The sequence below is a fragment of the Equus caballus genome, chromosome 29, assembly GCF_041296265.1.
Source record: "Equus caballus isolate H_3958 breed thoroughbred chromosome 29, TB-T2T, whole genome shotgun sequence".
Taxonomy (NCBI): Eukaryota; Metazoa; Chordata; class Mammalia; order Perissodactyla; family Equidae; genus Equus; species Equus caballus.
In genome coordinates this window covers 29,618,322-29,635,983 of record NC_091712.1, presented here as the reverse complement: position 1 = coordinate 29,635,983, position 17,662 = coordinate 29,618,322, and the positions used below count along the sequence as shown (strand labels likewise).

General features: G+C 40.9%; 1 protein-coding gene and 1 long non-coding RNA gene across 35 annotated transcripts in view; one reads left to right on the top strand and one right to left on the bottom strand.

The window, feature by feature from the left end:
* TRDMT1 (tRNA aspartic acid methyltransferase 1) overlaps nucleotides 1–17,662 on the bottom strand; it is a 76,522-nt gene that overhangs the window by 43,937 nt on the left and 14,923 nt on the right. For 5 of the 34 annotated variants that reach the window (XR_011433897.1, XR_011433899.1, XM_023632066.2 and 2 more), the window contains exon 1: nucleotides 9,091–9,863. The exons of 10 other annotated variants lie outside the window; for them this stretch is intronic. Coding sequence is in view for 4 of the 24 variants with exons in the window: in XM_023632066.2 (XP_023487834.2) it covers nucleotides 9,091–9,154 (64 nt within the window). In the remaining 20 variants the exon portion in view is untranslated. Of the gene's footprint in view, nucleotides 1–8,031; nucleotides 8,102–8,849; nucleotides 8,986–9,090; nucleotides 9,864–17,662 lie in introns of those variants that run through there. 19 more of the 34 variants (XR_011433907.1, XM_070254941.1, XM_070254951.1 and 16 more) reach the window with 12 other exon arrangements.
* LOC138921379 (uncharacterized) lies at nucleotides 7,034–9,572 on the top strand. The gene is made up of 2 exons (XR_011433912.1): nucleotides 7,034–7,167; nucleotides 8,458–9,572. It is a non-coding gene; the product is annotated as an uncharacterized lncRNA (long non-coding RNA).

Below are 17,662 nucleotides of genomic sequence, written 5' to 3'. Positions count from 1 at the left end.
GAACAAGGATGACTCCAAGACTTGGGTCTGGGCCCCTGGAAGAACGGAGACGCCCATTACTGGGATGAGGAAGCCTGCAAGAGCAGCAAGTCTGGGAGGCGTAAGGAGAACCAGGAGTTAAGTTTTGTCCATCTTTAGAAAAAACAGAGATTATGGGAACATTAAGAAATCCTGCCTTACAGAAAAATTACCGAGAAGTTTACTTTAGAGCTGGTCAAAGTTGTCAACATGATCAGGCCTAATGCATATCAGTCAATCTGTGTGGCCCCGACACTTCTTCTCACTCACCCACCCACTGCTTTCCGATATCTCCTCCCACGGCTCCATCAGTGCCCTCTTGTTGCCAGTCGGGCATCTCCCAAGACAGGCTCTAAGGAACATTCTTTTACAGGATGCCAGTAAGTGGACTCTGCTCCCCCACTAAAACAAAGTGTCCCTTGCTCAAATACATATAGGAAGTGCTATTTTAAACCAAACAGCATCTTTTTTGCAGGGCTTCTCAACTCTTGATACATCAATGTCTCCTGAGAATGTCTCAAGGGACAATATCATGTGAAGAATTTCCTAAACTTATTTGACGATCAAGGCACACTGATGAATCCCTCTCAGAAGACTGTTACATAGGATACCAGCCAGGAAATGGCCACTAGTGCAATAATTTATTTTAATCCTATTTCACTTGGTTTGTGTTATCTAATCACTCCTTGAAATCCTCTCCTCGCCTTATTTTGATAGCCCAGTGTTCTTGGGGTTGTCCTTCTTGCTATCTAATTTTTCCCGCTCAGTCTCCCTCCGTGAATACTATTTCTCTATCTAGCCACAAAATATCATTGCCCTCAGTTCCATCTTGTTGGTTCCCTTCTCTATACATTCAACATATACATAGAAACAAATCTCTATCTCGTCTGTCTCTCCTCCAGTCCAAAATGCACAAGCAGCTGCCTATTTGACATTTCCATGGGTCCACGGACAACACAAATTCTGTAAGTCTAAAATGAAACCTATTATTTCTCCCCCACCTTGACTAGCGACTATACCATCCGATAAATCACCCAAGTCAGAAGTGTAGGTACCTCACACCCAAAAAACTACCCAGTTTTACTGACTTTTAGATCCTCTTTAGCCCGAGTAAAATTCTCTTCCCCATTTACTGGTTTTGCCTAACTTCATCACCTCTCAACATAAATCTCCTAACTGGCCACCTTGCCTCTAATCCATACTCCTCCTTTGCGGTCATAGGGTAAAATTTCTAGAACGTGACTCCAATAGATTCATTAAGTTTTATTTGCTACCCAGACCTAGGAGATAAAAATCCAAGCACCTTATCAGGTTACACATGGCATTTCATGATTTGGTAACTTGTAAACTTCTTCTTCTTTCATGTAGCACTTACACTGTAAAAATACCTTAATACTTGTATGTATCCACAGAGACTATGCTATCTCACGTCTGTGTATCTATACAGGATCTTCCTTCTGTCCGGTGTACCCTTTCCCTTGTTGACTATCTGGAAAACTCCCAAGTATCTTTCAAAATCCTGCTTGGAAAAAATATCAAAACATAATTGAACGGCAAACACCAATTATGAAAAAGAATATATAACCGGAAACATCAACAAGCCACAGAATAATTACAAATAACAAGCATATGAAAATGTTCAACTTCCCAAGTAACATCAGCAGTATTACTTATATACTATTTACTAACTCCGTGTATGCACTGTTTCTTTAAATCCTCCTAGCGAGCCTATAAGCTTAGCAGTATTAGTATCCTGATTTTATCAATGAGGAAAGCCAACACAATTAACAGAGGAAAGCTAGTTACAAAACTATGTGGGAAAAAGAAAGGGAACTAAGATTTACTGAGTGTCTACATTATTTTTCATACATCAACTGTTTCATTTAACATTCACAATACCCTGTGAGAAAGTACTATTATGTGGCTAATCAGTCTTATTCCTAAATAACGGCATTAATTTTATCACTCAGAGGAACATACGGAGTAGTTCAGAAAACACTGGGAAGGAGGCCAGGGAAATGATCATGAAGTGGATCCAGATTAAGAAATCTGTTCCCTAGTGGAGACGGTAAGTAAGCTTTCCAGAAAATTTAGAGGGCAAAATAGAATATTCCACTCTCTTCATTGCCCTTCTCTTTTACGTCTTAATTTCCATTCTGTATCATCTTTTGTGGCTATAAATAATTCCTTCCTCCACCAATTTATTCCGGCATAATTCAAATCTAGTCTGAAAGCTCTTTGACAACTTCAAATATTTAATTTCTTCTAAAGGCCATTTTTAAGATGTAATAACTTTCTATAACTTTAAGATTTTTGATAATAGTTGCCCATATTTACTGAGCACTCCCACATCCAAGCACCATTTACATGCTTTATTTTTATTAATTCACAATTCCCCTTTGAGGTAGGTACAATTATTGTCCCTACTTTATAGAAGAGGAAACTGAGGCACAGAAAGTTTCATTTTTCCCCAAGGTCACATACTAGGAAGTACCAAGGCCTTCAGACAATAGAACTATGCTCTTCCCCAGGAAATGAAATGGCCTCTCCCTGAAATTGTCCCACATACACACCGCCTACTGTCACTATCTCACAGCACCGAATAACAGAATGATTTAAGACCCAGCTGCTCTAAAAACAAACCATCATAGTTCAAATTATTTGACACTACCAAATGGTTGTCAGAGATAGTTTAAGTATCAAATACTAAAAGAACGATAGAATTTGCAAAATAGAAGCCAAACAGAAAAACTAGACCACCTGAAGAATTCCTAAAAGCATTTGGCAAAAGTAACGTAAAATGTGAGGTGTGTATCTTCCCACTACCGCTGTTTCTTCCAAGTGAGTGGTGTCTGTCCATTTTAAACTCCTCCCCGATCCTCTCTCTCTACTTCTTCTCCCCTGGAAGGAAGAGTGACTTCTCTAGTTGGCTTATTCGGGGCGAATAAACAGGGCATGCTTGCTCAGCTCCACCAGTGCTCCTTTTGGGACTAAGCTACCCACAGGGCACGTGTGTTCTGCCTGCTTCTCCAGCTGTGCCCACAAGGTTCGCTTCCTAATTCTCTGGTTGAATATCAGCTGACCCATTGGCCCTCTCTCTAAGCTACATCCTCCAACTCAGCCTTTGTTAGTAAGAAAAATCACACAGATTTTGATTTCCTATTTGCCTTACTCTTCTGTTTTATTTGTCATTTGTTCAGAATTAGGAAAAGGCGTAGTATTTATTGAGCTCCCTAAAAAAACCCAAAAGATAGGGCCCGACACAAATTAAATTGGTCATCTATTCATTAACACGGGAGAAGCAATTTGGTCTGTGAAATAGAGTAATAAATAACCTGCAGTGAAGTAAGCATTCATTTTTCATCACTTAAAGGACAGGTAATTCCATCAGCCGATTGGAAGTTAGGGTTCTCCTTTACTGAATACACAAAATTCATCCCTCCTATTTCTTCTTTGTATTTCAAGTTTGGAAAAAACAATCTGATAACTTCCACAGATAACAGAGAACAAATGATACATATTTTCAAATGGGATAAATTTTACCTTGCTTCACTTTAAATCTAGCAACAAGTCACATAAGAATACCTATGGGAAAATAGGCATAAAGAGGACACTTTTACAATCTCAAAGACAAATATAAAAGAAAAAAAAATCAAGCAGTTCAAATTCCAGCCCCTCACAACTGATGTTCCAAAAATACCCCTAGGTGACATTCAGATGTACATTCCATCATAATATACTTGCCTCATTCAGTTATAAGCACGCTTAATTACAAAGCGGTTTGGTAGACTCCCAAGTTGGCATGTAAGCCATTGAGAAATAAAAACAAAAGAGATCCAGAAAATAAAAACTAATGAGGGACAAATGAGATGCCTAACATTTTAACAGAAAATATTAAGGCTGAATGATTCTTACTAAAAATTATTAAGTACTACGGGGTTAAAACTCAAAACCAACACCTTGAAAGACCTCTGGAAATTACCTGGTAGGGCAGGCTGTTTTGCTTGTAAGGCTGTCTCAATAGTTGACTACGTATACAGGAGTAATCAGCTAGAGTTTTCCTGTATTCACCACCTTCAAACACACTTTGCTCTTTCCCTGATATTATATTTTATGAGAAAAACAGAATCTTATTTGCTCAGCATTTATATTTGCAGGTGCCCTGGCAGGCTCCACCAATATATATTCATGAAACTACTTCGTGTACTGTTTTCTGAAAGGAGTTATTTTCGCTTGTAAGATTCTCATTAGCCAAAACTTTTACAGACTACGCAGGCACAAATAATATCGAAGCAGCCATAAGTGGCCCCTTGACAGGGGCAACATGTATTAAAGAATGTAACAGATATTTGTTACGCTTGCGGCCATCTAGAATCTTTGCCTATGGTTCCTGTTTGAAAATCTTGCCACATTATGAGTACCTTCTTCCCAAAACAGAAGCCAGAACTCACTCTCCCGGCTTCCTTTGTCTGGCAAGGAGATCTAACGTCCACCAACCAACTGCACCCATGTACAACTTCAATTCAGAAGTAGCGATATGAGGAAGCAAATGAGAAATCTATCTATTTTGTGAGAGAAGTGGTAGAAGCACCCATCTTTCAGGGGAAAACGGTAAGGGCACTTCTCACATCCAGTCCAAGCTGTCAGGTCAGTTTGAAACTTTGCAGCACCAACGCCTGGAGTGTGGTTTGAGTAGTGTTCCTGTTCCCCTGACCTGTTTTTCCTGGGTGTCCTGCAGACTCTGTGAGCTTCCAAATGCCCTTTACTTTTTCTGCTTCTGCTAGCTGGAGAGTAGATTCTGTGGTTTGCAACCAAGAATTTTGTATCATACAAAACTTTGGGCTAAGTAAACTATGGTTTTATCAACATAATGGTAGAATGATTATCAAATCAATAACAAACTCAACAGTCATCTACAGACAACCTGTCACAAGTGTGGTGCTGTGCTAGAAGCTGTACAGGAACAAATAGGAATACCATAGCATGTAGATTATGTAAATACATGGACATGCAGATATAAAATAAAGTTAGATGAAACTTAGAAGATACAGAATCATCTATGTAGCGACTGCAACAATACAATAGCATATTGCATACACTGCTGAGGATGAAAAACTTTTATTGAGGTATTAAAATGTCCATTGGGTTTAGGGAAGATCTATCACGCTGCTTAAGAAATTAAATTTATCTTTTATAACCATTAAAATTCAGCTATGTGGGAGAAAATATGTGTAAATCATATAACTCATAAGGGATTACTATCCAGAATATATAAAGAACTCCTCCAACAGGATAATAAAAATAAGCCCAATTCCAAAATGGGCAAAGGACTTAAACAGACATTCCTCCAAAGAAGACACACTAATGGCCAATAAAAACATGGAAGAGATACTCAGCTTCTTTAGTTATTAGGGAGATGTAAATCAAAACCACACACACAAAAAAAATCATTTCATACCCATTAGGATAACTATTATCAGAAAAGTGGAATAACAAGTCAAAGAGGTAGAGATGAAAGAACTGGAACCCTCATACATTGCTGGTGGGGATGCAAAATTGTGCAGCCAGTGTGGAACAGTATGGTGGTTCCTCAAAAACTTAAACAAAAAATTACCATACGATCCAGCAATTCCACTCCTGGGCATACAGTCAAAAGAATTAAAAGCAGGCACTCAAATAGATAACGTATATACCAGTATTCATAGCAGTATTATTAATAATAGCCAATAGCTGGAAACAACCCAAGTTCATCAACAGATGAAAGGATAAACAAAATGTGGTATGTGCACATAACAGAATATAATTCAGCCATGAAAAAGAGTGACATACTGACACATGCTGCAACATGGATGAACTTTGAAAACATTATACTAAGTGAAATAAGCCAGACCCAAAAACTATATAATTTCATTGATATGAGGTACCTAGAAGAGACAAATTAGTAGAGGCAAAGTAGAATAGTGGCTACTAGGGGCTGGGGGAAGTGGAGATGGGGAGTTATTGTTTAGTGGGCACAGAGTTTCCGTTTGGGATGAGGAAAAAGTTCTGGAAACGGATAGTAGTTATGGTTGCACAACATTGCAAATGTACCTAATGCTACTGAGCTGTACACTTAAACACGGTTAAAATGGCACATTTTACCTTGTGTGTATTTTACCATAATTAAAAAAAATTCAATCCTGGGCCGGCCCAGTGGTGTGGCAGTTAAGTTCGCACACTCCACTTTGGTGGCCCGGGATCTGCCGATGCAGATCCAAGGTGTGGACCTAGCACTGCTTGTCAAGCCATGCTGTGGTGGCATCCCACATACAAAGTGGAGGAAGACTGGCACAGGTGTTAGTTCAGGGACAGTCTTCCTCAAGCAAAACGAGGAGGATTGGCAACAGATGTTCGCTCAGGGCCAATCTTCCTCACACACACACACAAAAATTCAATCATAAACCTTATCTAGAAATCTGTCAAAATTTAAGTCCAACATTATTTCTGTTGTACTGCTTCTCACTATTATTTAAGGTAAAGATTCAAGTAGTGGATCTAACCAGAAAAATGGGAGCATAGCATAGTTAAGACATTGGGGGGAGAGACCTAGGTTACAAGACTGGCTCTACAACTAGATAGCTTGTCACATACTTAAAACACGGCCTGACACATAAAAGGTCCTTAAAAAAGTTACTGTTAGCTGCCATTGTTACTAGTCTTTATTATTATATAAAAACCACATGGAAAACATCAATGCATTTTATTACAGAAAAATTTTAAACTTTGGTACATCAAACAAATGAACATTGGAAGACAAAGATGCAGGGAAAATATTCGCATCAGAGATGATTAGGAGTCAAAATCTCTGATATGTAGACTCAAACCCAAAAGGTGTGCGAGCACCAGGGCAGAGAGGCAGCAGGAAGGCTGCTCTGAAGAGGCCGCACCCGAACGAAGACAGGAGCGATGCAATGCAGGGCAGTGGAAAAGTCTGGGGTCAGAGCTCTGGGTGGAGACAACAGCAAAAGCAAGGGCCAGAAAGTAGCAGGAAATGGAGGCTTTGAGGAACACAGCCAAGAAGACCTGTGAGCCTGGAGAGAGACCCAGGGGAGAGCGGCAGATAAGGCTGAAGAGGCAGACGGAAGGCAAACCTCACAGCCTAGTAAGAAGGTGGGACTGTGATTCTAACCTCAAAGGGAAGCCATTTAAGCAGGGAAGCTACACGGTCCAGTTTACTGTGCAAATGGTCATTCTGCCTGCTGTGTGGAGAGAGGATGGAGTAGGGAGGCAGAGGGGAAGCAGGGGAGGAGGTGGAAACCATCTCTGTAATTTAAGTAAGACCTGATATAGCTTAGATTCAAGACGGTAGCAGTGGCAATAGAAAAATGTGTACAAATCTGGTTGCATTGGCTGATAGGAGAGAAAATATGTAACTGTTTCATTAACCAAAATTATGCAAATTAAAATTATACAATTTCTCCTGTCAAATTAGCAAAGGTTAATAAGGGATAATATAAATCCTGATGAAAATGTAGTTGCAGAAGGCACTCATAAACATCTAAAAAGCAATGTGCTATATTATCTATCAAAAGCCTTAAAAATTTTCCTAATTTTCTACTTAGTAATTAGCAATAGTAAGTCTTTTATTGTTGCATGAATTAACTCAACTTTTAAAAAACATGCTTAAAGAGAAAATCAGGATTTATACTCAAAGATGTAATTTTAGCACATTTATACTTGCAAAAAATTGAAGAACAATCTAATGTTCAACATTTAAGGAGTGGCTGGATTACAGCTTATGATAAAGTACGAAGCAATATTTAAAAATCATGTTCTTTAAGGGGTTTCAAGACATGGGAAAAAATACTGATATTATACCTTACAAAATCAACTAAGAGAGCAAACAGTAGTAGAGTTTTGTTTTCAGGCTAGTAAGTTTTGATATGAGATCTGAACATAGAGAGCCAAGCAAATAATTGGTAAGAAAAATTTATTAATCACTAACCTAGTCTAGCATCAAAACTCAATACATACGCTCAGAAAACTGATATGCTCAACTCATTACGAATTGTCTGCATCTTACAGTATCGGTCTCTGTTACCCTTGGTCCTAAAAAAGGAAGCAGGGAAGTTTCGTTTTATGGTTCCCTTAGTAACTTAAGAATAAACATGCATCTTCAAAGTCTATTGTCACTCTCTATCTCCAGTGCCTGGCACGGAATAGGAGCTCAGCAAATATTTCTGGGTGAATATCACAGAAAATAAAGCTTTCAGTTCCAACTTATCAGCAAAGAAATTTAAAACCTCAAAATGGAAGAGGTCCCTAAAAGTGATAGGGATAATAATAATTCATAATATTTTGAGTGGCTACAATGTAGCAGGCCTTATTAAACACTGTACACGCCTTCTCTTTAATCCTCATACTCCTCTGAAAGAATTACGTTTCACATTTTATAACCAGGAAATGGGTTCAAAAACGTGAAGGAACTCGCCCAAAGTCACACTGCAACTAAGTTTGAAGTCACTTCTGGCGCCTAAACGTATGTGCACATGACGTATCGAGATTTGCTGCTTCTTTGCAATGATCAGAATGGACCAGGCTTTTTCTCGATGCTTCCCCGACGGTTCCACTAACTTCTACCTTGAACTACAGGGACGCCTGTGAAGCGCCAGCCCTCAGCGGCCCAGCCGGGCCCAGCGACCTCCCCTCCCGCGCTGTGACCTCCCAGGGGGCCAAGGACCGAGTCCCCACGCCTCTAAATACCCCCCACTTAGAACTGGGCACTAGCACTCGGCCGAGGCCCGCTCCCGCCTTATCCCCCATTCTCGTTGAGTTCACGGCACAGGACTCACAAGCAGAGTCCTCCGAGGAGCCCAGTCCCCGCTTCGGACACCGCTGAAGGCGGGGCGGGGAGTCCCGGCCCGAGCGGCGGGCGGGGCCGCAGCCCCACAGCGGTTTCCATGACAACCAGCGCCCCCACCCCCCCCCCCCGGGCTCCGCCTCCAGCGCCTCGGCGCCCCAGCAGTCCTGGCGCGGCAGCTCTGCCCAGCGGCGGCGCGCGGGGAAAGAGAGAGGCCGTCGGCGCCCTGTCACCTCGTAGCGCCTGGTGCATGCCGCCGATGCCGCTGTACAGCTCCAGCACCCGCAGGGGCTCCATCCCCCGTCGCCGCCGCCGCCTCCGCCTCAGAGCTAGGCCTGCCGGTCCGCCTGCTCCTCTTCCCTCCGTCCGCGCCTCTCCCTCGCCTCTGGTTCCGCGGCTTTTCGGTTCCCCCCTCTCCTACCGCTTAGGCTCTGGGCTTCACGGGGCAGCGCGGGGCGCGGGGCTGGCGGGGGGTCCCAGGGCGACAAAAGGCAGGAAACAGTAAGGTCTCCCAAGTGCCTAGCAGCCACGCTGTGGCCCAGCTTCCTTTTCAGATATATTCAGGGCCCTTAGAAGGAAAAAAAATGCGGAGCTCGTAGAGGGGCGAATCTACCTTTGCTTTAAAATGAATGAATACAGGTTAGAATCCAGAAACACTCATTTTTCAGGCATGCCGCTTTTCCGTGCCTTGGAAGCCCGAAGTGCCCAAACCTTCCTGCCATTAAGCTTCAGCACGTCCCACGTGGCTGGTGGTGTGCCTGCGCGGGTTGTGGAAATAGATCAGCTGCTTCCGCAGAGAAGGTCCCAGAATGTCAAGTACAGAAAGCAGCAAGCGTGCCACAGAGCCCGGTGCGTGCAAATACAGAGTAACTGTTAGCGGTGTTAGTTATAGTTTAGCTTGGAAAATACCCACAACGTAGGATCTGCTGTTAATGTAATGTTGAACTGTTCATGGGCCTCCAGGTGCGAGGACCTTGCTTCCCAATGCGGGAGAGGAAGCGTTCTCATTGTGAAGCGTCCTTCTCTTGTTCCTGCTACTGTCACGTGTTAACTTTTCTTACGAAAAATCGTGGAGTACCATTTGCAATAACGAGTTAATAACTGATTTGTTAGGAACTCCGCATGTGTGCTAATATAACAGAGAAAAGACTTCCGTATCTGAATTATGAAACAGATCCATTCCGATGTGTCCTATGAAATTTTTAAATTGTAAATGTGTATTGGCCTTTAAACGTTTTGTTTTTATTGGTCACTTATTTCAGATGAGATGGGGTGTGTGTTAAGATACCGCAGAACTGAGTCCCAGCCCCGGCATTGCCAGTGCCTAGTTGTGTGACCACGCTGAGGCTGGTTTCCTCATCTGTAAAGGGGAAGGAAGAGAGGGCAAGGATCAGCTGAGGGCCCTGCACTTGCGATTCTGTGGCTGAGATACAATTTGAAAAAGTGAGGCCTGATTTGGCCTCGCGTTAGTTATCTGCTCAAACTGAAATATCTAGAAAGGAGACATTTTAAAAACCTGCTTTAAGCAAATGTGCTCTTAAACCAAGTCAACTTATAGAAATCATGTACACACTAACATCATATATATAATGCATGAAGCAGTTTTCTAATATTTATTACATAATATTATACCATAAATGTATATCAGTACATATAAAGGGAGCTGTTAGTCACAGTGATTTATATACGGTCAACAACCAATATAATAAATACATCTAGAATCTGTTTAACTTTAGTGCTATAAATCAAAATAAATATGACCAAGGATCTTACTCTGTAGGGAAGAGACAGGACAGAAGTAAGTGGAAGAGTTCATGAAAAATACCAAACTCATGGGGCTGGCCTGTAGCCTAGTAGTGAAGTTCAGTGTGCTCTGCTTCCCACTTGAATCCCAGGCATGGACCTACACCATTGGTCAGTGGCCATGCTGTGGTGGTGACCCACAAACGAAATAGAGGATGACTGGCACAGATGTTAGCTCAGGGCCAATCCTCCTCAGCAAAAAAAAAAAAAAAAAATTTACCCAAATACTGAGAAGAAGGGAGGTAGAACTGCATCCCCACACAGGCTGATTACAAACTGTTTACACAATGTAGCCCTGTTAACTTTGCTTTCTCCCTTCTTGAACTCTTGCAAACTAGACTGCTCAGCATTCCCCAAACACCCTTTGTGTCTCCACTTCCCTGCTTAAAGATCCTTGCTTATGTTCTGTACCCTGCTGAAAATCCTAGCCTTCTTCAAGACCTATACTTCAAGTGGCACCTTCTGTGTAGCCTCCCAGGCTAGAAACCTAACTTATTCCAGTTCCTCAATCCACCCTCATCCCAGTCTTTTGAAATACAGATTCCACCAGTTCCTCTCACTAAATCCTTTCCGTTCTTTCGAGCCCAATTTTTACTTCATAGAGACCATGTCATCTCTTTACATGGTATTTCTCTAAACCTTATCACGTGTGATAATCGTTTCCAGAATGAAAGCTTTCTCCATAATTATAATTTATGTCTCCATGGAGGCATCTGTAGATGTTAGACCCCCCTCCCCCCGTTATGCATGCCTTTTCCTCTAATCACTTGCACAAGTTGCGTGAGGAGGGCGAGGGGTGGGGAGTGCCACAACTGGGAGTAGTTAAGGAGGAATGTAGGATGGGCATATAAAGAAAAAAAGGTAGGACTGCTGTTTCCCAAAGCGAATCCCAAATATTCTTACAGGAGAAAAATGCTTTCTAATCCTATGGCATCCTCAAGGATATGTCCACTAGAGCTTATATTCTAATCAGAGAAACTCAGCATGCTTTTTGTAAATAAAAACACCAAAACTTGGACTTCAGGATATTCAGTGCATTTTTCCTCAAAACAGAGAAAATACACTTGTCAAAAAAACCAATATGCTAGTCAACGCCTGGCACATGTGAATCATATCAAAAATAATTAAGGGGCACATCTAATACTAAGGAGAATATTAAAATAATAATAGCGTACTCTCAATTATTTAAGGGCTCATCGTATACCTTCTATTGAAATCTAATGTTTTATTCTTCCTCTCCTGCCTGTCATTTCACTGAACATTAATATCTAACAAAATTAAACGAAGTCTGCCAAACGCTTAAAATACTTTTTGCCATCATCTTTGAGATTCCATGATCCAGGCCATACTTTACTCCACACTCAAACATGCTACAGGGAGAGAATACCCTGCTCATGCCAATTTGAGTAATGAATAAATTACATTCTGGTTTTACACAGAATGGTCTATATGAATTGCATGGAAAATTAAAAAGTAGTCATATGGAAGCAAATTGGCAATATGCATCCTCAAGAGGAGATTATCTTCCAAAGAAATCTGAACTGAGGAGGCCCTGAGGCTCATCCGCCAAAAGTCCTGGTCCGCCAGCATTAGGCCTCTGCTTATGAGCTGCTCATGAGCGTGAGTGGCATAGCATACTTCCGAGAGTGCGGTGTGCCTTGGCGAAGAGCCTGAATTAGCGTACCCTAAAATCCACTTCCTTTTAGATTTGCCCACTGCACTAATTCTGTAGAACTCTCCCTCTTCTGTAATGAATGTCGTCGTGGTTAACACTGCAAGCTCCAGAGCCAGAGAGTATAAATAGAAATCACAGATCTGCTGCTTCCAAGCTATGTGACTTTGGGAAAGTCACTTAACCTCTCTGAGCCTAAACACACATCTAAAGTGTGTAAAAATAGGACGTGCTGTGGCTATGAGGGTTAGATGACAAAAGCACTTAGCCTAGCGGCCAGCACAATATAAAGGTATGTTTTATGAAAAGGATTTATATAATAACATTTTGTAAGTGAGGGGTTCTCAGTTCCTTCAACTGTGTGTCATATGGCAGGACTCTGAGCCCCAGAGTCAATCATGCTCCGGTTGGGGATGCTCGTTTTAGGAACCGTAACGGAACACTGGGACCCAAGCAAGGACAGGTCAGCGTATTGTAAAGTGGTACAGAAGGCACGGCATCTGGGGGCTGTGGGGGAGCTCGTGGGAGGCGTCAAGGAGTAGCCTGGGCTTAGAGCAGTGTGAAAGGAAGGAGGGAAGGCCAGAGGCCACAGGCGTGACCGAGCGGCTGCTGAGCACAGAAGCACAGGAAGTCAGCAGACAGACAGCAGCACACGCAGGAAAAGAAACACTCCCTCGCTCTTAACTCCCAGAAACACTAGACAGCTGTGACAGGTGGGTGGACAGGTCTGGCAGTCTTAGGGGAAAATTGTCAACGTGACTTTACCCAGGACGCATGAGTTAGTGAGACCTGGGGTGGAGGCAAGGGGGACCCATTAATACCATCCAATCATTTATTGACTCTTATGCGCCAAGCACTGAAAAAATTTTTACTTAAAAACACTTTAAAAGTATAGAAATCTGTACTCTATTTCTAACCATAAAGTTCCAATAATGAAAAAACCAATTTAATACCTTCTATTCCCTGAGCATAGAACTATTTTACCAATTTCATTGATTCTCCAGAGCTACGCTGTCCAATAGGGTAGCTACTGGACACACCTAGTGATTTCAGTTTAAATTAACTTAATTAACATGAAATATTTAGTCCATCAGTTACGCTAGGCATGTTTCAAGTGCTCGATAGCCACTCGATAGCTGTGGCTGGTGGCTACAGTACTGCTCAGCAAGGATAGAGAACGTTCCATCATCACAGAAAGTTCTAGCGGGCAGAGTTGCTCAAGAGTGACAGTCTCCTGAAGTTATAACTTTATGGGTAGCCCATCAATAAATGAACAGTGTTGAAATGTGTAGCAACTGCTTAATTAGTGCATATGGAATGCTGATTTAAAGTAGGCGCCCCAAAAATATGGAGTAAAAGGAACTCAAATAAAAGCAAACCTGTAGCCAAACATTCCTGTTCTTTCTCTGGTGTCCCGTCACCTTATTCACAGACTGTCACAAAGGAAAAGAAAGGGGAAACAGCAGATGTGTTCTATCAGATGACGTCATAAACTTCCAAGAGAAAAAGAACAGATGGAAAATGAGCTTCATGGTATCCTGAAGGAACCATAGTTTTCTGTTATGAAGTATATTCTAGTGACTTCCGTTTGTGAATACTATCTCACACTTACCTCAGAAGAAGTAAATGAATAAATGTTTTCTAAAATTGGAATCGAGAGGAAACTTAATTACAGATTTTCTGCTGAAATGCATAGAAACGACGCAGTTTGCCTCATCGCGTTGCCATTTCAAAGCACTGAGTCGTAGATTTTTGACATTGCCTTTTCTCTTTGAGGCTGTTTCTAAACTCTCTAACTTAAAAATGTTTTGCAGCCAATTTTAAAGATTCTATTTTAGTTAAAGATAGTGAGTTTCTCTATCTTTAAAACTGCTCGTGGAAAGTTCAAGCTGGAAGGAAGCTTAAGGACTGTTTGGTCCAGTGTTTTTCCAACTGTTTTTAGATGTAGAAGCTTTTGTTCAAAGAAAATCTCATTTAGAATCAGGGCAGAGAGGGAGAGGGGGAGTGAGCACCCTCGCACCCACACGCACGCACACAACATACAACACACACGGCTGTTCTGTTGTTGTAATGTGGATAGTAGGGGACCAAGAACAAGGCCACATCACCTCCCCCGCCCCCATCAACCCCCATTGCTTCCTCTAAGTGCCTGCGTGGGACATGAATTGTAAACCACTGATTCCACCTGACCTAGTTTGAGAGATGAGGGCAGAGAGATCCAGAAGGTGTAGGTAACGTGCCCCAGCCCACAGCTGGGTGGGGAACAGGGAATTCCAACTCAAGTTTCCTCCAGAGGTCTTTCCAGGACTGGCTATACCGTAACTTAGTACACAAGGTCCTTAGTAGGCTCTGCTGTCCCATGCCTGTGGGCCCCTGTACCCAGAGGCAAAGCCAGGGGTCCACACTAAAGCAGCCCTAGTCGGCAGAATACATCACTCCAGACAACAGGTTGGCCTGAGGAAAGAGGGCAACTTTAGAAATCAGTGCAGCTCACCTGAACTCTTAGGGCAATGCGTGTTATAAAGGTCAGAGAAAGAGGTTAGTTTTGCTTCGCAAAAGAGGAACCATCTCAGAGACTAATGACTAACATTTGTAATATAGTCTCTGCCCAGTCACTCCTACAAAGACAGCTTGATACGGTGCAAGAAACATGGTCCTTAGAAGGAATGGGGTAATATGAGTCCTGCCTCTAATGCTCACATTCTTCATTTGTGAAACACGGGCAATATTTACAAGGCAGTGGTCTGTATTCAATTATTAATTGAGATTGTATATACATGTAACTCAGTAAGATGCCCAGGACAGTAAATGCCAGTTTCCCTCCACTTTCTAAACAACTTTGTCATAATATAAGATGCAACCCCATTTTTCTAACAATTACATAGAATTATTTTCCTAGTATGTTTTCAAAAAGGGTATATTACCAAGAGACTAATTTGCAAATTAGCTAACAAGCTGTCTTTCCTTATTGTTTTCTATTACAGCCTTCATTCATTTCAGGAGGTAAAGCAAGACCCATGATGGGAACAGAGGAAATAAAAATTAAATGCTTTTTAGGGCTGTTATTACTTTGTTCCTTTTCTCTAGTAATTCACTTGAACATCCAGAACTGTTCAAATTAACGAAATCATACAAACCAGATCCAGCAAGACCGGGAAAAGGAAAGCACACACACACACACACACATACACCACACATACACACCACACATACACCACACATACACACCACACATACACCACACATACACACCGCACATACACACACACATATGCACACATACACCATGTATACAGACACACACTACACACATGCACACACATACACACCATCCATAAAAGCCCTTATTCTTCTTCATAGTCCTTTTTCTTAATCGCTGCACTTGTCAGTACTAATAAACTAAAATCCAGAGAAAAACCATATATAAGGATTTTTCATTTTACCTTTGCTAGTTAGGTACTAGTTTAGATACACAACAATATCACGTAGGATCATTCTCATATGATCCAACAGGGATAAAACTAACTGAAACGTAATAACAGTTCCATAGTACTGACCTTACTGTATCTATTCACTGTATTAGAAGAAAAAGTCAACTTTGTATTTCCTTATCAGCTTTCAAAGTCACTTAGGTAAACATGATACCACAAGCACAACTTATCCCTAGTCTTTCTACTCAGGAATGCCCTGGAGGCCATTAACCCTGATGTCATATACAGTTAAACTTATTTCTGCAGATCAAGAATCCGTTTCATTTCCATCTAAGGTAATTATTGCTAAGTTAAAATATAGTACCAGACCCACAGGGATTTGTTCTGTGTTTAGTCATTCAGAGAAGACACAATGACTAAAATTGACTATATCTCAGTAGATAGCAAAAGTATGTTTTAATAATAGAATAATATCAATAATAAATGATAATACAGGCCTGTAAGTTTCAATGAAGTTTATGAATGTTTAAATGCTTATTAATCTATTTTCCACTCATCAGCTTTTCTTTTTTGATAATTCAGGTTTTTTACAAAGAATAAAAAGGAGAAAATTCATGTGTTTTGCTCATTCTCACATAAATCAGTGTTTTCCAGGTTAACAGATTTATTTACAAATCACCGAATCAGATTTTTAAAAGAAGAGAAATGAGAGATGATGGCACTAGTTTAAAAAAAAGAGTCTGGAAGGCATCAAATAGTAAACAAAAAAAGAGAGATGGTATATATTTTGAGGAAAATATTCATATTAGGAGTTAAAAATCATTCTGGTTAGGAAAGAATGTCAGGAATCTGCATGTTGTATCTTTTTTTACTCCTTTCATTTTAGAACTAAATCCTAGAATAGGGTGGGAAAAGAATGCAACAAAGAGCAGTATTTATATACCCTTGTAGAGGTCACAGTTTGAAAATCCAAAAGCTTAAGACTGCAGCTTCTTCATATTACTTGTTCCCTATAGAGATGAGACATTATTGTTTGGAAAAGAAATTTTTAATCATCACCAAAAGTGAAAGAGACCTAACAAACATCCATCAGAAATGCCCAGAGTATCAAAAGTCCAATCCAACTGTAAGAACTTCTCTTCTGATCATTCTTTCTCTCTTTTTTTTTTTTTGGTGAGGAAGACTGGCCCTGAGCTAACATCTGTTGCCAATTTTCCTCTTTTTGCTTGAAGAAGATTGTCCCTGAACTAACATCTGTGGCATCTTCCTCTATTTTGTATATGGGACACCGCCACAGCATGGCTGGATGAGCGGTGTGTAGGTCTGCACCCAGGATCTGAACCTGCAAACCCAGGGCCACCAAAGCAAAGTGAGCAAACTTAACCACTACACCACTGGGCCACCCCGATTCTTTCTCTTTTTTACTACTAATAAAACACACCCATTACACATAGTTTGGAAAATAGGGAAATATACAAAAAGGAAAGTTAAAAAACCACAAGAGAGAACTATGGCTAACATTTTGAGGTTTCACCTTCTAGTCTTTGCACTTATTATACTTTACCAAAATCACAATCTTACTGCATTAATATTTTCTACCCCGGGTTTTTTTCACCTAACCTTTTAGCATTATCAGTTCTGCAGTTCATTAAGTGTATTAAAGAGATATACAATTTTTTAAGTATTATCTTTATTTTTTCTGAATTTTAGAAATAATACACGCTAATTTTGAGGGGTAAAACAAATTACAAAAATATAAAAAAGAAAAACATACATCCTTCTATAAAACCTTGATTCCATACTTACCCCTAAAAACCAACCACTTTTAACAGTTTACCGAATATCTTTCCTGTCTTGTTTCTATAGTACCTAAACAACAATAATTCGTTTTTCTATTCT